At 51.3% G+C, this 16,374-nt stretch overlaps 1 protein-coding gene across 1 annotated transcript; it reads right to left on the bottom strand.

Moving 5' to 3' along the window:
- Window positions 1-5,493: 5,493 nt before the first annotated feature.
- LOC308504717 (NUT family member 2G-like) lies at window positions 5,494-15,649 on the bottom strand (the record flags this gene model as incomplete). Its single annotated transcript, XM_081065905.1, has 7 exons — window positions 5,494-6,264; window positions 6,761-6,877; window positions 7,143-7,438; window positions 7,893-8,029; window positions 8,262-8,390; window positions 9,077-9,794; window positions 15,598-15,649. 7 exons carry the CDS (start codon window positions 15,647-15,649, stop codon window positions 5,494-5,496), a joined length of 2,220 nt encoding a protein of 739 aa, XP_080922031.1.
- Window positions 15,650-16,374: the final 725 nt, after the last annotated feature.

Consider the following 16,374-nt stretch of genomic DNA (forward strand, 5'->3'; position numbering starts at 1 on the left):
CTCCAGTGAGTGAAGTTTCCACTTGTTCCACCGGATTGCCAACGCTTGGTATTATCTGTCTTTTTTATTAAAGGCATTCTGTTGGGTGTGAAGCGGTATCTTATTGTAGTTTTAATGTGCATTTCAATGACTAATGAGGTTGACTAAGTTTGCATTTGCTTAATGGCAACTCATATATCTTCTTTAGTGAAATATCTATTCAAATCTTTTGCTTATTTCAAAAAGTGTGTTGTCTGTCTTTTCATTAAGGTAAAAGTTCTTTATGTATTATATTCTGGACGTAAGTTCTTTAACAGATATTGTGATTTGCAAATATTTTCTGCTAGTCTGTGGCTTGTCTTTTTATTCCTTTAACACTGGGTTTTGAAGAGAAAGTTTTTAATTTTGATGATATCCAATTTATCATGATTTTCAGGGATGAATCACACTTTTGATATCATATCTAAAATGTCATGAAGATATTCTCCTATGTGTTCTATAAGAATTTTATAGGGTTGGTTTTACATTTGGGTTTGTGATCAATTTTGAATTCATCTTTTTGTGTAATGCAATCTAAGTTTTGTGTTTGGTTGTTTTTTATTCTTCGTTTATTTGTTTTCAGTTTTGCCAGTGTATATCCATATGATCCAGCACCATCTCTTGGTTAAAAAAGAAAAAGAGTACACCTTCTCCCCACTGAATTGTCATGGGAACTTTGGTAAAATCAGTTGATGATAAAAAGTAAGGTTTTCTTTCCAAGTCCTGGTTCTGTGGCATTGACGTAGACGCCAACCTTGGTGCCAGAATCCCACTGTCTGCATTAACATACCTTGTAATAAACGTTGAAATACTGTAGTGAAAGCACTCTAGATTTATATTTTGGGAGGCTATTTTATGTTTTCTAAATTCCATATAATTTTAGGGTCAGCTTGTCAATTTCTACCAAGAAAATATCTGCTGGGATTGTGATAGGGACTGCACTGAACGTATGAATCAATTTGAGGAGAATTGTCATTAAAATTGTTTTTTCTTGAGATTCCTCTTTAACCACAAACTGTTTAGAAGTGTGCATCTTAACTTACAAATGGTTGGAGGCTTTCTTTTCTCATTCTCATTTTTATATAATTAATTTAAAGCTTGCACTTTGGACACAGGAGAGGAAAATGCATTTACGTTTGTTTAGTTACTTCATAGAGATTCTTCATATATCACTGGAGTGAACTGCCCAACTATTTTATATAGTAGTTCTCAGTCTTTTCACTGATAGAGTAACCGTAAGACGATGCCCTGAAAATACGAAGCACAGGCGGCAGGAGACGTGTTTATCAGGGGCAAGTTCACCGAGACAGGAAGTTTGTGGGTCCCCACTGCACACTGCTGTCTGGACCAGCACCAGGGATCCAGTAGAGTCCAGAAGAAGGCCTCATACCGCGGGTTCTGGTGCTTTCTGGTGCACAAACAGAGAAGCCCCGGCCGTGTATGGCCAGGGACTGGACTGAGCTTGGGACTCACAGGCACTTCTCCATGGAACAAGCACTCACGGCGAGAAGATCCCCAGCCTCTCCGCTGCTGCTCAGGGCAGATTCTGAGCTTGGGTTTGCAGCACGTTCGGCTCCGTAGGCCACGGCCCAGGCACCGGGCAGCACTCACCAGCTTTGTCAGCCTTAAGCCCTGGCTGTGGGCAGTGTCCACGATGCCCTGAGTGAGGGCAGCCTGCGGGGAAGTGGTCTTGGACAAGTGAAGCCCTCCCGCTCACCACTTCGACAATCAAAATGCTCATCACTCCCCCTTGCTCCTCCACCCGGAATAAAAGCAGTGTCTCATGGGGTTGCCAATCTCCTCTTTTGCAAACACTGTCAACACCATTTTATAAATGAAAGGACATGTTAACCCAATTAACTAAGGAGCACATATTGCAGAATAAGCAAGTTTGCCCTAAAACAAGTCATATACTGAATCCCATGGACCATCCTCCATTTCTCCATCGTGCTGCTGAGTAGTGAAAAGTCGGTGCTTGAGACTCCTTGGACAGTCCGTGGGGTATCGATAGCTTAGGCAACAGGAATCGGTCACCCTGCGGGTGAGGAGGCAGCAGGTGATGGGTCTGTGCTATCAGTGAGGGTGTCCTGTGCCCCCGTCCCCTTTCAGTCCCTTGTATCCCTGCCATGCGAGGGATGGCAGCAGTGCTGAGGACACTACCCAGCTTCCTGAAAAGTTACCGACGGAATTGCTCCCGGCTGACAAGAGGGTCACCTGGAAGCCAGAGGGTCTGAATCCTCCCGGGAGCACATTGCTTTCTACCAACGGTTAACAAGTGTCCTCAAAGAAAGCCACTTTAGCTGCACGTTCATACAAGTTGTCTGGTAAGATATGTGTGCAGTCTAAGACTTGGAAAATGGTCCTGAAGAAACACGCCACTTTGAAGGTAAAAACCAGCCAGGGGATCCAGAGTTTCAATGTCTGTCATGTCTGTTTGCCCAGCCAATGCAGAGGGTGGTGGACACACGTGGTCACTGCCTTCACCACGATGGCCTTGGCCTGGCGTCACTGGCCGAGCTTCGCCATGGTGCATATTATGTGCAAAGGTGCCCAGCACCTGCCCGTGCTGCCCAGGAGGTGAGGGACCTCCTCTGCCACCTGTGGGCCGTGGTCATTTCCCTGACTTCGTGAATGTGTCATCTATTGAACCTGTTATTTCTCCATGTTGTTCTTTGCAACTTTCAATTCCCCCATTTCTGTTTCTTCTTTTGACAGACGGAGAGCACTACTGAAATTCTTCATCTTACAGCCCACGTTCCTTGACGTTAAACCAAGTGTTTTTTTAAAATCCTGGGTCTTGTTCTCTCGAAGGCTTTCTAGGGGTCAATGCCAGTGGCTTGGTGAGGTTGACACCACAGTGCTTGACAAGATGCCACATTCTACACAGGCCTGGGGCCAGCTCTGGTGTCTGGGAGAGAAGGCCGGGGCTGCCACACAGGAGACAGGAATGCAGGTCAACTACAGGGGTGAAGCACGGGGATGAGGCCCAATGCCAGGAGCATGCCAGCTGTGAGCCACTTTCTTAGAAGAGGCCTCCTAGTGAGGGATGACCAGCGCCTCTCAGGAGGAGCGAGGAGCCGCAGCTGACCGTGTCCACAGAGCCTGTGGCCTGCAAGGGGCACCTGTCAGCACATCTGTGGGCCTCAGGTGTCAGAGGGGGCCATAGGCAGCCTCTCCAGGGATGTCACCTTACCTTGGGCTGTGGCCTCCAACCCTCAGGCCACCACCGTCCACCTATTTCTGGGTTCCAACCCAGCAAGGTGCAATCCTGACTTACCTATAATATAAAATGAACTCTTACAACTCAACAATAAAACGCAAATACACCGACTAAAAATGGGCCAAGAATGAATATATATGGCTCCAAATAACATATACAAATGGCCAATACACACGTGAAAATATGCTCAACATCAGGAAAATACAATCCCAACCCACAATGATATGCCATTTCAGAACCACAAGGGTGGTGGGTGACTGGTCTTGCTCCAATGTCACTGGGATTTCCCAAGAATGCCACGGCTTCTTCAAAGGGATTTATTTGAAGTGGTGAAGGAGGAGGGCTCTGGAGCCAAACCTGCACGGTGCTTTCCAGGCTTCCCCAATACCTGGTGTGTGACCGGCACTCAGTCCCCTGACCTCCCTGAGCACTACTCGTCACAAAAAAAGGGTGATACGTGCCTCACTCCAGCTCTCTGTGGAGACACAATGAGCTCCAAGGAAGTAGAGCACCAGAGAGCACCGAGCACACAGGGAGCATATGCTGTTATGAGCATCATGATTCCCTTGGAGGTTTGACAGGATGACATTGTCCTTTTCACTGATGCTACTTCAGTCACTACTAACTCCTTCCTGATTGCTACCACATACACTGTCCTTGCACAAGGTCACGTCAAGTTTGTTTTTCTGTAATAAAGAAGGTTGGCTACAATGAAAATTTGAGATATCTCCTCCTTTCCCTTCCCCTTGGACCTACCTTAGCATCTTCCAAGACTAATGTGCAAATCCCTGCAAGATTCCATGTGGCGAATGGAGCTGCACTCTCATCCTGGAAGGAGAGGCGATGGACCTGCAGTCTTCCCCACTGTGCAGGTGCAGGGGAGATTTCAGGGTTCACCGAGCTCAGGGTGGGTGCAGCACCGGTTCTGCCTCCTCCTGGGAACTGTTCGTTCACAAGGACTCCAGGGGCAGGAACAGCCAGGCGAGTTAGGACAGGAGCAGACACACGTGAGCACCAGGTGTGAAGCTGATGATGATGACTCCCATCCTAGTCTGAGGGCCCAGCCCACACAGGGAAGACCAAGCAAGTTCCCTTCAAACACGACTCTCAGTGTTCCTAACAACCTGAGAGAGGGATGTGTCACCCTTTTTTCGCGACAAAGACCCTGAAAGCAGAGAAGTCTGGGGACTAAGATGAATCAGAGAATGGCGGGTCCAGGTTCTGCCCGAGACTCACCACATTGCATCCATTGCCTGCCATGGGCACTGAGGGTGCCCACAGAGGGTGGGAGAATAGATGGGTCCTCCTCCTTGGATTGGATGAGATGCTCCCAAGAGAAATCCCTCAAGGGACTTGGTATCCTCCTCGCCCACTGTCATTTCAAACACCTTAAGGAGGCGCCCCCTTTCTCTCTTCCCAGTCCACTCCCTCTTGTTCCGTGTTCACTACCTCCACCTCCCTCCATATTCAATCATCCCACTGAGACCAGAGGACGCTTCACCTGCAACGAGGCACAGAGGCAGAGAGCCTGTCCTCTGAGGCCAAGCCTTTTCCTCTCCGATCAGGCCACCCACGCAGGAAACCCTGGAAGAGCTGAGGATAGCCCAGCCTCGTTGTCTGACTACATCCAGGAAGCACAGAGAAGCTCCCTACACACAAGGGCTGACTCTGTTCTGGAAAACTGGTTAATGGCCCAGAGGGATGAAAGCCTCAAAAGCAGGTCCCCATCCCCAGAGGGCTCAGGGTGCAGATGATGATGGGACATCCTTCACCCAGCCTGGTCTTGGGAGTAGGGATGCTGGGAGGGGTTCCTGGTGATTAGAGAGCTGTATGATTCCAGGAGCAGTCTGAAGGACGTCCTGTCAACCTGGAGGAAGGGACTAGAAGGTCACCTGTGTATGCATAGTGCCCATGACCTTCCACATCCTTCCTTCCTCTCAGGTCCCCCTCGATGGAGCAGCACAGACCCGAGCATGGAGACAGCGGCTCCCAGAACACTTCTCAACAAAACCATCTTTATTCATAATTTACACACGATACCCCAAAGGTGCTACTCTTACCCCACCCCTATCCCCACCCGCCTCCTTCTATCCCTCCCGCCTCCTTCTATCCCTCCCGCCTCCCATGTCAGTAGACTCGCCAGGATCAGGCCTGGTATGAGGAGGGGCCCCTTTGGCTCCTGTGGGGAACAGCCCCGTCACATCTGGTCTGGCCCCTTTGGGGGGCTGGCACCAAGAGGAACACCCCGATGCTCCCTACTGGCTGCAGTGCAGCATCCTTCTCTTCCCCATGACAAAGGGGTCCCACTTTCTCTTTTGAGGCTGTGAGGACCGGACTGGCCCCAGAGCCAAGGCTGGCCTCCCTGAGACCCTGAGGTCCGTGCCGAGACGTGGGGTCTTCTCAGCAGGAGCTGGGGCTCCATCCAGAGCACGCTTCCTAGACTTGGCAGCTGAAGGGTCTTGGCGGCTGAGGCCTAGTCTCTGGTCAGACAGGGACTGGGGAGCTCTCCGGTCCCCCCGACCTCCAGGGAAGACAAGACCCGAGGCAGAGACAGGACTCTGGGGGAACCGCCAGGGCAGCAGGCTGTTCTGAGAGTCCAAGAGGAAGGACAGGCTGGGGAGCACTTCCTCGTCCACACCGCACCAGTCCGCTGGCCTTTGAGTCTCCATAACAGGACAGGTCTCTCCGGGAATGGAGGCATCCCTGGGTCCCTGCCGTGAGGCAGTGCGCCTGGGACCCTCAGGAGGAGAGGGGAGCCATCGAGCCCGGAGTGCTGGGGACTCCTGACATCCTGAAGACACATCAAAGACTTTGGGCCTAGACAGGTGGGCGTCTGCTCGACAGTGCCTTTGAGGGTCCTTGATGTCAGCCTCTGGTGGGCAGGCTATGTCACTGAACCCCAGCTGGGGGCCACAATCATGCCTCCTGGCATCTTCACTGGCCTCAGATACAGAAGGAGGTGAGTCCAATCGGGGTTCACGATGGCTCTGGGGTGCCTGCTCGCTCTCCTCCCCCTTCAACGCCAGCTGGGAGGGAAGAGGCAGACAGTGACTGCTCTGCACACATTTGTGAGAGGAGGAGGAGCATCAGCAGCAGGGCTGATGGGACAGTGGCTTTGGAGAGAGGAGGGTAGTGGGGGACCCTGGGACTCAAAGGCAAAGACACACATGTGGCTCTCCTCCCATCATCCTGTGCCATATTCCCAGCTTTGTGTCCTCCCCTCCTCTTCTGGGTACCCCATCCGCCCCTTCCTATAGTCCTCTCCTTCCTGTCTTCCTGCAAGGCACCCACGCCAGAGCTGGCCCCTTGCACACCATGCCTGCAGGCACGGGAGGGGTGGACAGAGTCATTGGGTCCTTCCTGGCCTGGTTACCTGGGTGCTCCCACCCATGGCTCACCTGACCCGACCTCATACCTGGAGTCCCTCCCTTCCTGGCTCAACCAAGGTCCTTCCCTCCCCGCTTATTTCTGGGGTGTCTCCCTCCTCTAACAAACCAGAGGTCCCTCCATCTCTTGGCTCACCTGGGCCAGAGTGAGTGCTTCCTCCTGCTTCAGTTCCTCAGCTAAGGCTACGGGATCCAGCTGTGGTTCTGAGGAAAGCAGTTGTTCCAGGAATCGGGGGTGAATGACCTCCTCCACCTGCCACAGAAGGAAGAAGCTGTAAGCAGTCTTGGAGTAACGTGTTAGTCAGCAGGACCGGGGGAAAAGTGAAAAACCTAGGACCCACGCCATCCTCATGCAGAAGGTGAGTGTTTTACACTGTCATGATCATCACACACACACACACACACACACACACACACACACTCACACCCAGCCCGCACATAACTCAGGAACCCAGAGCTGGGTGCCAGAGTGCCACTCCCTGGAATCTTCTAGACCCCAGAGCTCTGAGCCAGCCCACCTTGGTGTCAAAGTCTTCCTGGGAACACAGCTCGTCAATGTAGCTCAGGAGACCCGAGGCCGGGTAGGTCCCATCGTCACCCTGCGGCGGCTCCTCTAAGTCTTCTTCCCATTCTCCACCTGGCTCTCCGGTGGCTGAGTGGGCCGACCCCAACAGCTCATCCATGATGTCCATGTACTCTCTCACGGCCTCAGGGGGAATCTCCTCTGGTGCCTTGGTCTCCCGGGGCCGCGGGGATCTGTGTGCTTGCGGGTCAGCAGGATGGGCTCTGGGTATGGCCATGCTGGGAACACACCCTGAGGACGAGCGAAAGGAGGAGGGAGTGTGAGGGCCTGCAGCTTCCACCTCCTGAGCATGAGATGGTGACAGCAGTGGGATAGAGTGTTTGGGGATGCTAACATGAGTGCTGTCGGGTCAGGACCACCTGAAGCCCTGTGACTTGGGAGGGGACAGGGCAGCATCGAGGAGAGACACATGTGAGTAAGTGTGGAGCCACAGTTACTCTAAGGTGCCTCCCATGCCACCCTTCTTAGCTGACTTCACGCTGCATCCTGTGACAGCAAGTTGGGAGAGGGGTTACGAAACTTGACCAGGTCCAGACCCCGTGGTGGAAAAGGGCACCTGAGACCCTGGCTCTCGTGGCTGTTGTGGTTGAGAGAACAATGTCCCCTTGAAGCAAAGGACTGATGTGGGCACAGTGTTCTGCCCTGAGCCCCAGATGCCTTTGGCCATGGGAACTCGGTGCCCTACCTGGCTGCGAGCCCACCAGTGGGACTGGGGGCTCCCAAGGATCAGGCCTTGGTGGGGCAGGGGGAGGCAGGCCCTGCTCCGCCTTCATCCACTGCAACTTCTGAATCTGCATCTCCTCCTCCTCAAACTCCATGAACCTGGGGGGAGAGGGAGGCATGAGCCAGCTGAGAAGGACGCCGGCCCGGAGCCCAGCAAAGGCAGCAGCTGATGGAGGGATGGCAGAGCAAGTGCCTTGACGCTGTGAGGGCCCTGTGCTGGCCGAGACCCCGCCTCCCAATACCCTCTCTGACGAGTACCACCAAAGGGGACCCTGCCTGAAGTCAGCGCACCCCCGCCCTGCAGCCCTCAGGACCCCAGATGCTGGCTCACTTTTCTGCCATCTCGTAAAAGATCATCCGGTCAAAGTTGCTCGTGTGCTGCCATTCCCGCATGGCCCGCTTCAGTCCGTCCTCCAACGTCATGGTGGGCTTCAGACGGGACAGGGACCGGAGCACTGGGCTGTAAGCCATCAAGGTCAGTCACGGCCTACAGCCCGGCGCCCACCCGCCAGACCCACCCAGCTGTGTAGTGCACCCGGGCCCCCCACAGCATGACTGATGCAGGTGTGGGAGGAGGAGTCTGGGTGTGCAAAGACAAGCCCTCCCACTACTGTCATTGCTGCCTCACAGTCACACCGGCCCGTGAGCCTGGACTTGAGGCTGACTGTGCACTCGCACCCTATAGCAGGGACACTCTGGCTTTGGGAGGTCTTTTCCTCTTCAAGATTGCCCGTTCATACCATAATCACTATCATTAATGCGGCATGGCCTGTACCAGGCAATCTGCGAACACTTCATAGATTAACCCAAGGAGTCTCCTCTGCAGTCCTCTGAATTAAGTAGAATTGTCCCCTTTTATACAAGGGACCAAGGGTGCCGAAGGAAATGCCTCCCACAGTCACAAGGCAAGTAGTAGTAGGAGCTGGACTCAGGCTACTGGGGTCAGTTGAGACACAGCACCTCAGAGGAGGTCATGAACGGGACATGTGATGTGTATTACCAAGGACGTGCCTTCTCAGAGCGTGGACACCACCCTCAGACCTTCCTTGCTGTGTCCCAGGATAAGGCACGCTACATGCCCATCCACCGTCCCCTCTATGTGAAAGCTCCAGCTGAGCTCCCCGTGCCCCTTCCCAGTGCACTCACATGAGGAAGCAGGAAAGAGCTTCTGCATCGGAACTCTGGGGTAGGTGTCTCCAGGCCAGGGCCTTGAAGCGCTGCCAACATCGGAAGTTCTCATACACACTCTTGGGGTTACGTGAGATGTCCGGCATGGCGTTGGACTGGGAGGTGGCCAGGCCACCCTCTCTGGGAGCCCCATTTGGCCATGGCCCAGAACTCACTGGAGAGATGATGGAAGCCTGCTGGGCAGCTGGTGGTGGGGCCTGAGGAGGAAGGCCTGGGGACCAGCTGCCCTGGACAGCCTGGGTGCCCCCAACAGCCGGAGCGAACATAACGGTCTGCATCGCAGAGGCTGTCAAGATTTGGGGTGCAGGACACACAGCACCCCCACAGAGGGCCCCCGGAGCACTGCAGTTGAGTGGGGCCTGAGTAAGGACCAAGGTCTGAGTGTGGGGCGGCTCTGCTCGCCCCACTTCTGATCTGACCTGGCAAATGATGTTGCCAGCCCCAGTCCCTGTGGGGCCATGACCAGCATCTCCTGCCACCGAAGGTGTCCCAGGGAAAGCCGGCAGCACCACGGGCTGGCCAGGAGGAAATGACGGTGTCATGAGGGGTGGCAGGGGCTGCTCCCCGGGTGGCCAGTATGCGGGGTCAGCAGTGGGTGGCGGAAAAGGCAGCGACAGGAAAGGAGACGTAGAAGCACCAGGGCACATGGTCACTGCCGGTCTGAGCACTGCAGATGCTGTTGAGAGAAATGAAAGGGGTGAATGGAGTAGGACAGTCAGTAACCAGGACAGAGGCGCTCTGCGTCCCCTTTAGCCACAGGGGAATCGGAGCGATGAGTCTCAATAGGTAAGGACCCTTTGTACGGGGAAGCTGCAGTTTGCAATTGCCCTCGGGTGATTTTCATGCTCTGACCTCAGGTTGAGAATTATTCCACTGGGGAGCTTGCGCCCGTGCACCACGGCTCCCTGACCACTGTCTGCCTAGCAGAAACCGCCCCGCCAGCTCTGAGTCTGGGAGCCTCCTAAGAATTCCCTGACCTCTGACCCTGCCAGCCTCAGAGGCTGTCTCCCAAGTCATGAAACTGGGCAGACATCTGCTCTGTGGAAAATGGACATAGACAGACTCATTAGAAGATAGGGACCTTCTCCAAGGTAAGTTGTAGGCACCCAAAGTGCCTTCGTGAACAGGCAGTGTCTAAAATATTAGAGCCCCATCTCCCCCTCAGTCTTCCTTTTCCAGAGGCTCAATGTAAATCACTCTCCTTCTTCCCTGGCCAAGCACAGAAAACAAAAACACTTGAGGAATGGCTCTCCACAAGGAAGCCCCAGGAGCCCTGATATATCCCCTAAACACCCCAGCCCAGCCTGTACGCACAACTCAGAACCAACCACAGCAAACACTTAACATGGGACAGATTCTGCCACTCTATGCCCCATGCTCAGAGTCGCTGCCACCACTTAGCAGCTCTGTGCCCAGGAGAGGGGTCTGCGAAGTAGGCGTTGTGTCCCTTAGATTCTGTTATTTCACAGCCAGCAAAAGCTGCCGAGGATTAGAAAAGGGCCAGGCAATGGAGAGCAGTGGGGCTGTCAGTGGAGGTTTCCAGAGAATTCCACAGCTGCTGTCACGTTAGATTGGTCTGCAGACTGTCCATGGCCCTTGCCCTCCCAGCTCCCAACAATGGAAAGTGAAGACACAGTAAACCAGGTGTCACTGGGACAGAGTTACCTGGGACACATTCCTGTTCAGAGGAACTCATGCAGACCCTATTCCAGGAGAACCAGGTACACACCACATGCACCTAACTCATCAGGACAGGTGTCCTAGCGCGTTTCATAATAAGATAGAAGATCGTCTTCCTGCTTCTGTGCTACTCTCCTAGCCCCCTTTAAAAAGCAATCCACCTTCACAGACGTTCCACCGGAAAACCTAGTACACTCCCCATCCGTTCCCTGTCCATGAAGCAGTGACATGGAATTAGAGGAAACTCGCATCTCCAAGGTGCAACACAGGGCTGAGGAGACGCAACATGATCAAGCAGGTCTGAAGAACTGATTTACACAGAGGGAGAACAGTTCAGAACAACTCACGGAACCCAGCCCCATCTTGATGGAAGTTACACAGTGACCCTGCCCCTGTTGAATCCAAGACAATAGCTACCTGGACTGAGAAGAAGTGAGCTCTGGGCAGGAAAAAGTGAAAATGCTCTGGGCTGCAGCAGTTAGAGTACCTTCCAGCCTGGCTCTGGGCGAGGACATTTCACTGTAGACTTGGCCACAGGCAGCCCCACTGGGCAAGTCTCCGGCTAAGACCCCCTCTCCCCACTTCCCCATTCGATCTAGTGTGCTCCGTTCACAGCCCTTAGAAAGCTATTGTGGGGCAAGCTGCAGCTGCCTGAAGAACATGACACAGAGCTCGGCTTTCCCCGTGACCCTCCTGGTGCCACCAGCACGACATCAACCATTACGCCCTACAGACGCATGTCCAAGTGGCTTGTCTCCCCTCTAGAAGGAATCAGTGTGTCCGCTGCCGTCCTTTCTCCATGCCAGGTGTTTCCCCCAAGTTGTCCTGATCCACCTCTTAGGAGCCCTGCTGTCCATTGCCGTCTGTCACAGGTTTCCACTGGCTCCCAGCCTCCCCAGGTGACGTGCCCTGTCCAGTGCTAACCCCTTCCTCTACTCAGTCCAAACTGTTTCACCAACCCAAACTATGTCACATCTGTATCCCAACCATTTGAGGGATGATAGGATCTCTAAACATGCTCCCCTTCACCTACAGGCTTACCTCCTTTTGACGTCATCCCCGCAGGCTGAGACACTGACCGCACTCCACAATCAAAAAAGTCAAGTCCAAGATCCAGAGAGAGTGACCTGCTCCAGCAGATGCTCAGCATCCAAATGAAGGAGGGAAAAGTTTGAAATTAAACAGTAGAATGTGGGGCTCAAGACATTCCGCAGTGGGGGAGGGGCAGGGGAAGTGGGCCTGGGTGGGGGTGGGGAGACATTCCATGAAGGGCTCTGGCAGGTAGGCAAGAACCAGAAGCACCTTTCTAATTGTAGGGTGGCAATACAATTGGTGCGTGCCTCTTGAGGCTATTTATGCGTTGTTTTTGTAGAGTCAGAGCACCGATGTTTTACTAGATGTTCTCTTTCTTTCAATTCTTTGTCCATCATCCTCCTGGTAGTTTTGTGTCCCTCAACATGCTTTCTACCTGGCTCTCGGCTTCTTTCAACACAGGCTACACTTTCTGAACAAAATTCACAACACATTGTCTGATAAATCCTGGGGTACTGATGGCCACATGGAGCCCAGTGTTTGAAAGTAGGATTGACTCAGCAGACCCTGCATGTTGGGTAGCTGGGGGCACATCATTCTTTGGAAAGGAGTCCTGTGGCCCCAAGTGGCGATCCGTGCTGGAAGCTCTGCAGACCCCAGCAGGCCCAGCCTTACTAACCATCCCTTTTGCTTCAGTCCACCAGAGTCAGGCCAAGACCCGAAATCACTCCTTTTTGTTTTTCAGAGTACCGTATCGTTAAATGTTTAATTTTTTATCATTTACATGATTTTAATGTAATGTTTTAAATAAGTAAAGCTTTTGCATACTTCACAGTCAAATTGTGCAAAATGGAAAAGGCAGTGACGAGTTTTCCTCTTTCCCTTTCCCCCGGCAACACAGACTTCTTTCCCACAGCATGCCAGTGTTATCTGTTTCGTTTAAATCTTTCCAGAGATGTATTATGTGACGAAAAGCAAATGCAACCTATTTTCAGTTTTTAAAATGCTCTCACTTTTTTTCAGGATAAAGATCGATGTATGTTCTGATATATTTGCAGATATTTATAATGATTGTCTTTGTACTGGTAATGTGGCTCCTCTATTTATTTCTGGAGGCTAGATTCCTAGAACAAGAAGTTCTCCAGTCCCTTAAAAATCACACTACCTGAAAGGATAGTTGGCCACATGTAGAACATAATGAATGCCAAGTGAATTCGAATTTCAGATATACACTGGGTGTATTTTAGGGTGATTGTGTCCCATGCAATATTTTTTACATACTCTTACTGCAAATTTCTTTGCTGTTTTTCTGAAACAGGGATCCTGTGTTTTATCTGGCAAGTCTACAAAAAAGTAATATATTAAGCTATTATGAGTTACTCACCCCTGTACAGAGCGCCAAGAGTGCATCGTAGCTCTATGCAAAACACAATTGCACGCACTCTTGATTCTACATGCTCTTTGGTTGATTATGAAATTCGGAAGAGCCGTCATACAGCACTGAATGTCTATGCTTACTGTGGGTAAGGACAGAAGTAAAGGATGGGAAGGCAGAAAATCTTCCTGAGCCGCACGCTAATGGGGCTTAACATCTTAAGGTTCTGGTTTTCCTAGTGTTAAAAACCCACTACACATGACATGAATATGCACGTGACACAAAGGCAGAGTGCTGTCCTCCATGTTCAATCACCATTCACACAAACCTGCTTCCATCCAAGTCGTAGCTCCCAAGCCTGAGCATGAAAGCACCGTTGATGAGCTTCCGAATTTCCTCTATGCATCATAGACCCTGGCTCTCTGGAATCGAGGCCCATCATCGCATGGGATCCCATCTTCATATGATGCAGGGTAGCACCCCTTTAATAACACTTGTTTCTCATTTTCATATTGTTTGTAAGTGTGAGTTTATCCCTGTGTAAATGATATAAAAGAGCATTTGTGTTTTGTGTTGTGACAGGAAAGGATTGTCAGGAAATCGGTCAAGGGAGACCAGGGGTGACATCTTCAGGGGATTGTAACCAAACCTTTGGGAGACAAGCTTCATTCCCTGCTGTAGCAGCAGAATTCCTACTGATGGTAGGGCATTGGAGAAGGGAAGAGAGGTTTAGAAGGACTGTTCCACACCGTGAGCATTCACCAAGAAGAACTACTATTGGCGCTTAAGAAGTTTCTTGCCCCCTGCAAGGAAAAATTGTCTCGAGAGAAGATGAGGTGAGAGCCATTCAAGCGAAATCACAGTGAACTGCATTTCGGGGAAAAAAAAAAATCTTGTTGGAGATTGAAAAGAATAAACAACTTGAATATATTTCTCAGGACTTGAGCTTTTATCATTGGGAATTCTGACATAATGTTTACCTGGTAACTTCTTATTAGAGGTATGGTTAGGCAACAGATTGTTCTCAGGTACTCACTCACTCAAGAAAGGGAGTCTTCCCTGTTGCTTCCTCCCCTTGTCTAGTCAGTCAATCAATTATTTACAAGATTCTCACTCATGGCTCTGATAGGATTTGAATGAGTGTACTCAGGGTCACTGACAAAAATTGTGTCGGGGAAAAATCATCCGGTTCCAGTACTGCGATTCCTTATGTACTACGTGAAAGTCCTAGACCCAAGAAGAAGATGTAATAGGTTATCTCAAATGGAATTTGGGAAGACTGGTCATGCAAGGGGGTAGTTAAATGTGCTTTGGACCCTGATCTCTGAGTATTCTAGCAGCAAGGTCAAGGGCTGGCATTTAATGCTGATAAAAAACATCTCTGAATATGAATCACAGGCCTCAGACGATAGATGATCTTCCACCCAAACATGGAACATTGGAGGTACAGTGAGATACCATGTTTGTGTCTTGTGGAGTTTTCAGTCCGTGCACTTGGAGAAGCTTAGTGCTGTTAGGTGTGAGTGTTCCATTGAGTTATCCTATGAAGTGAGAAATGCTCTAATCTTGCCAATGACCAGAAAGACGATCTGAAATTTCTTTGGAAAGTATTATAAACTCAAGTTGGCAAGTTGATTGGGTTAATATATGCAAAATAAAACAAAAAACCCGAAGGAGGGCAAAATTGTCCCCACTCTGCCTGCTAACGTCCACTGAAACTGGCCCAGACTGTTCATTCTTGATCAATGTTACAATAAAAACCTTGCAAAGGAAACATCTGTGAATCAACATTTATTGAAAACCCTCCAGATACTAAATGAATACACGAAGGAAAACATTCTAATACAGTAAAAGAGTTTGGGAAAACTCTAGGGATGGAGTCAGGGGTGAGTATGTCTCAGAGTGTTTCCCAGGTCTAAAATTCTTTGCCAGAATTGTTTAATGGAACCTTCCGACTTGCTAGGGAAAAGGACCTACTAATTTAGAAACCACCGAAATGCAGTCCAAAGCGCGCGAAAGCACTTGTCTCAATTCGAGGATAGGTACTTTAGGTAGAGCTCTCCACAACTCTTTCAGGAGGCTCCTATCTAAGGGCATGGATTGCAAGTTTGCAATTTTAAGGACGGAAGCGCTCAGTTCACACGCGGTGGTTTAGGGATGTCCAAGCACAGTTGTGAGGAGGGCACGCGTCCCGAGAAGCTTCACGGGGCACCCAGCACCTCCCTTTCTTTCCTCTCCTGCAGGGACAGTGGAGGCCAGTTCCTGCTTCGCCTCGCGCCGGGACGCACACGCACGGCCCCTGGAGCCGGGCTCTCGCGGGCGTGGACCGCTGTCCTGCAACAGCTCCCAGGGTCCGTTGCTGAGGTTCGCGGTGGCAGATGCGCATGCGTACCCGGTTGGGCGTGGGCCCAACGGCCTTCCTGGCTCCGGGCGGTGCCTCGCATGGCGGCCTCCAGAGTCAGTTATGTAAATATGGAGGTAAGGGATGGCCGCACTCTGCACCCCGCAGGTATCGTTGCTCTTCACTGCTGTTCAGGCTGTGGGCTATTTGCCTCCCGGGTCTGTGTGGGGTGATGCCCCCCATTGTGGGTTCATGGCCCCACAGGGCTCACTCGGGGTGCTGTTTACCCCAGAGAATTGGCATCACTGGGGACCGGTTTAGTGATTGCGGGGCCTGCAGTGGAGGCTGGTCATGCGTGTGAGCTTTCATACTCTGTGAGGGTCATTCTGTGTCTCCCACATTCTGAGTAATACAAGAGCGAAGGGGCAGGTCTTCCCAATTTGAAAATTGTCATCCTGTTCAGCAAGAGTAGCTCTGGTCATTGAGAATGAGTGGAAATGAGTGAAGCTCTCCTGCAATTTCTCATAGTTTTGTTACTGGCGCAGGGGTCCTCACCTCTGTCAGGATAGAAATCAGAGTGACTGAACCAGTTTTGCAGAGAGAAAGGTTTATTGAACCGTAATGTTGATGCACCAAGGTATTACACTGCCCAGGGGAATGCATGTGGCTCCCCCAGCCTTGCAGGCATGGTGGTTTTAAAGGCTCTCAGGGTTGGAGGCCACCCCTTCTTCTTTCCTTTTTTCCTCCCCAAAGTATGTTGAGATGGGTCCTCCACTGCTCCTTCGCAGTGTACATGCATGCTACTACATGAGTTGCATCTCTTTGCCT

The sequence above is a fragment of the Rhinolophus hipposideros genome (assembly GCF_964194185.1).
Source record: "Rhinolophus hipposideros genome assembly, chromosome: 11".
Lineage (NCBI taxonomy): Eukaryota > Metazoa > Chordata > Mammalia > Chiroptera > Rhinolophidae > Rhinolophus > Rhinolophus hipposideros.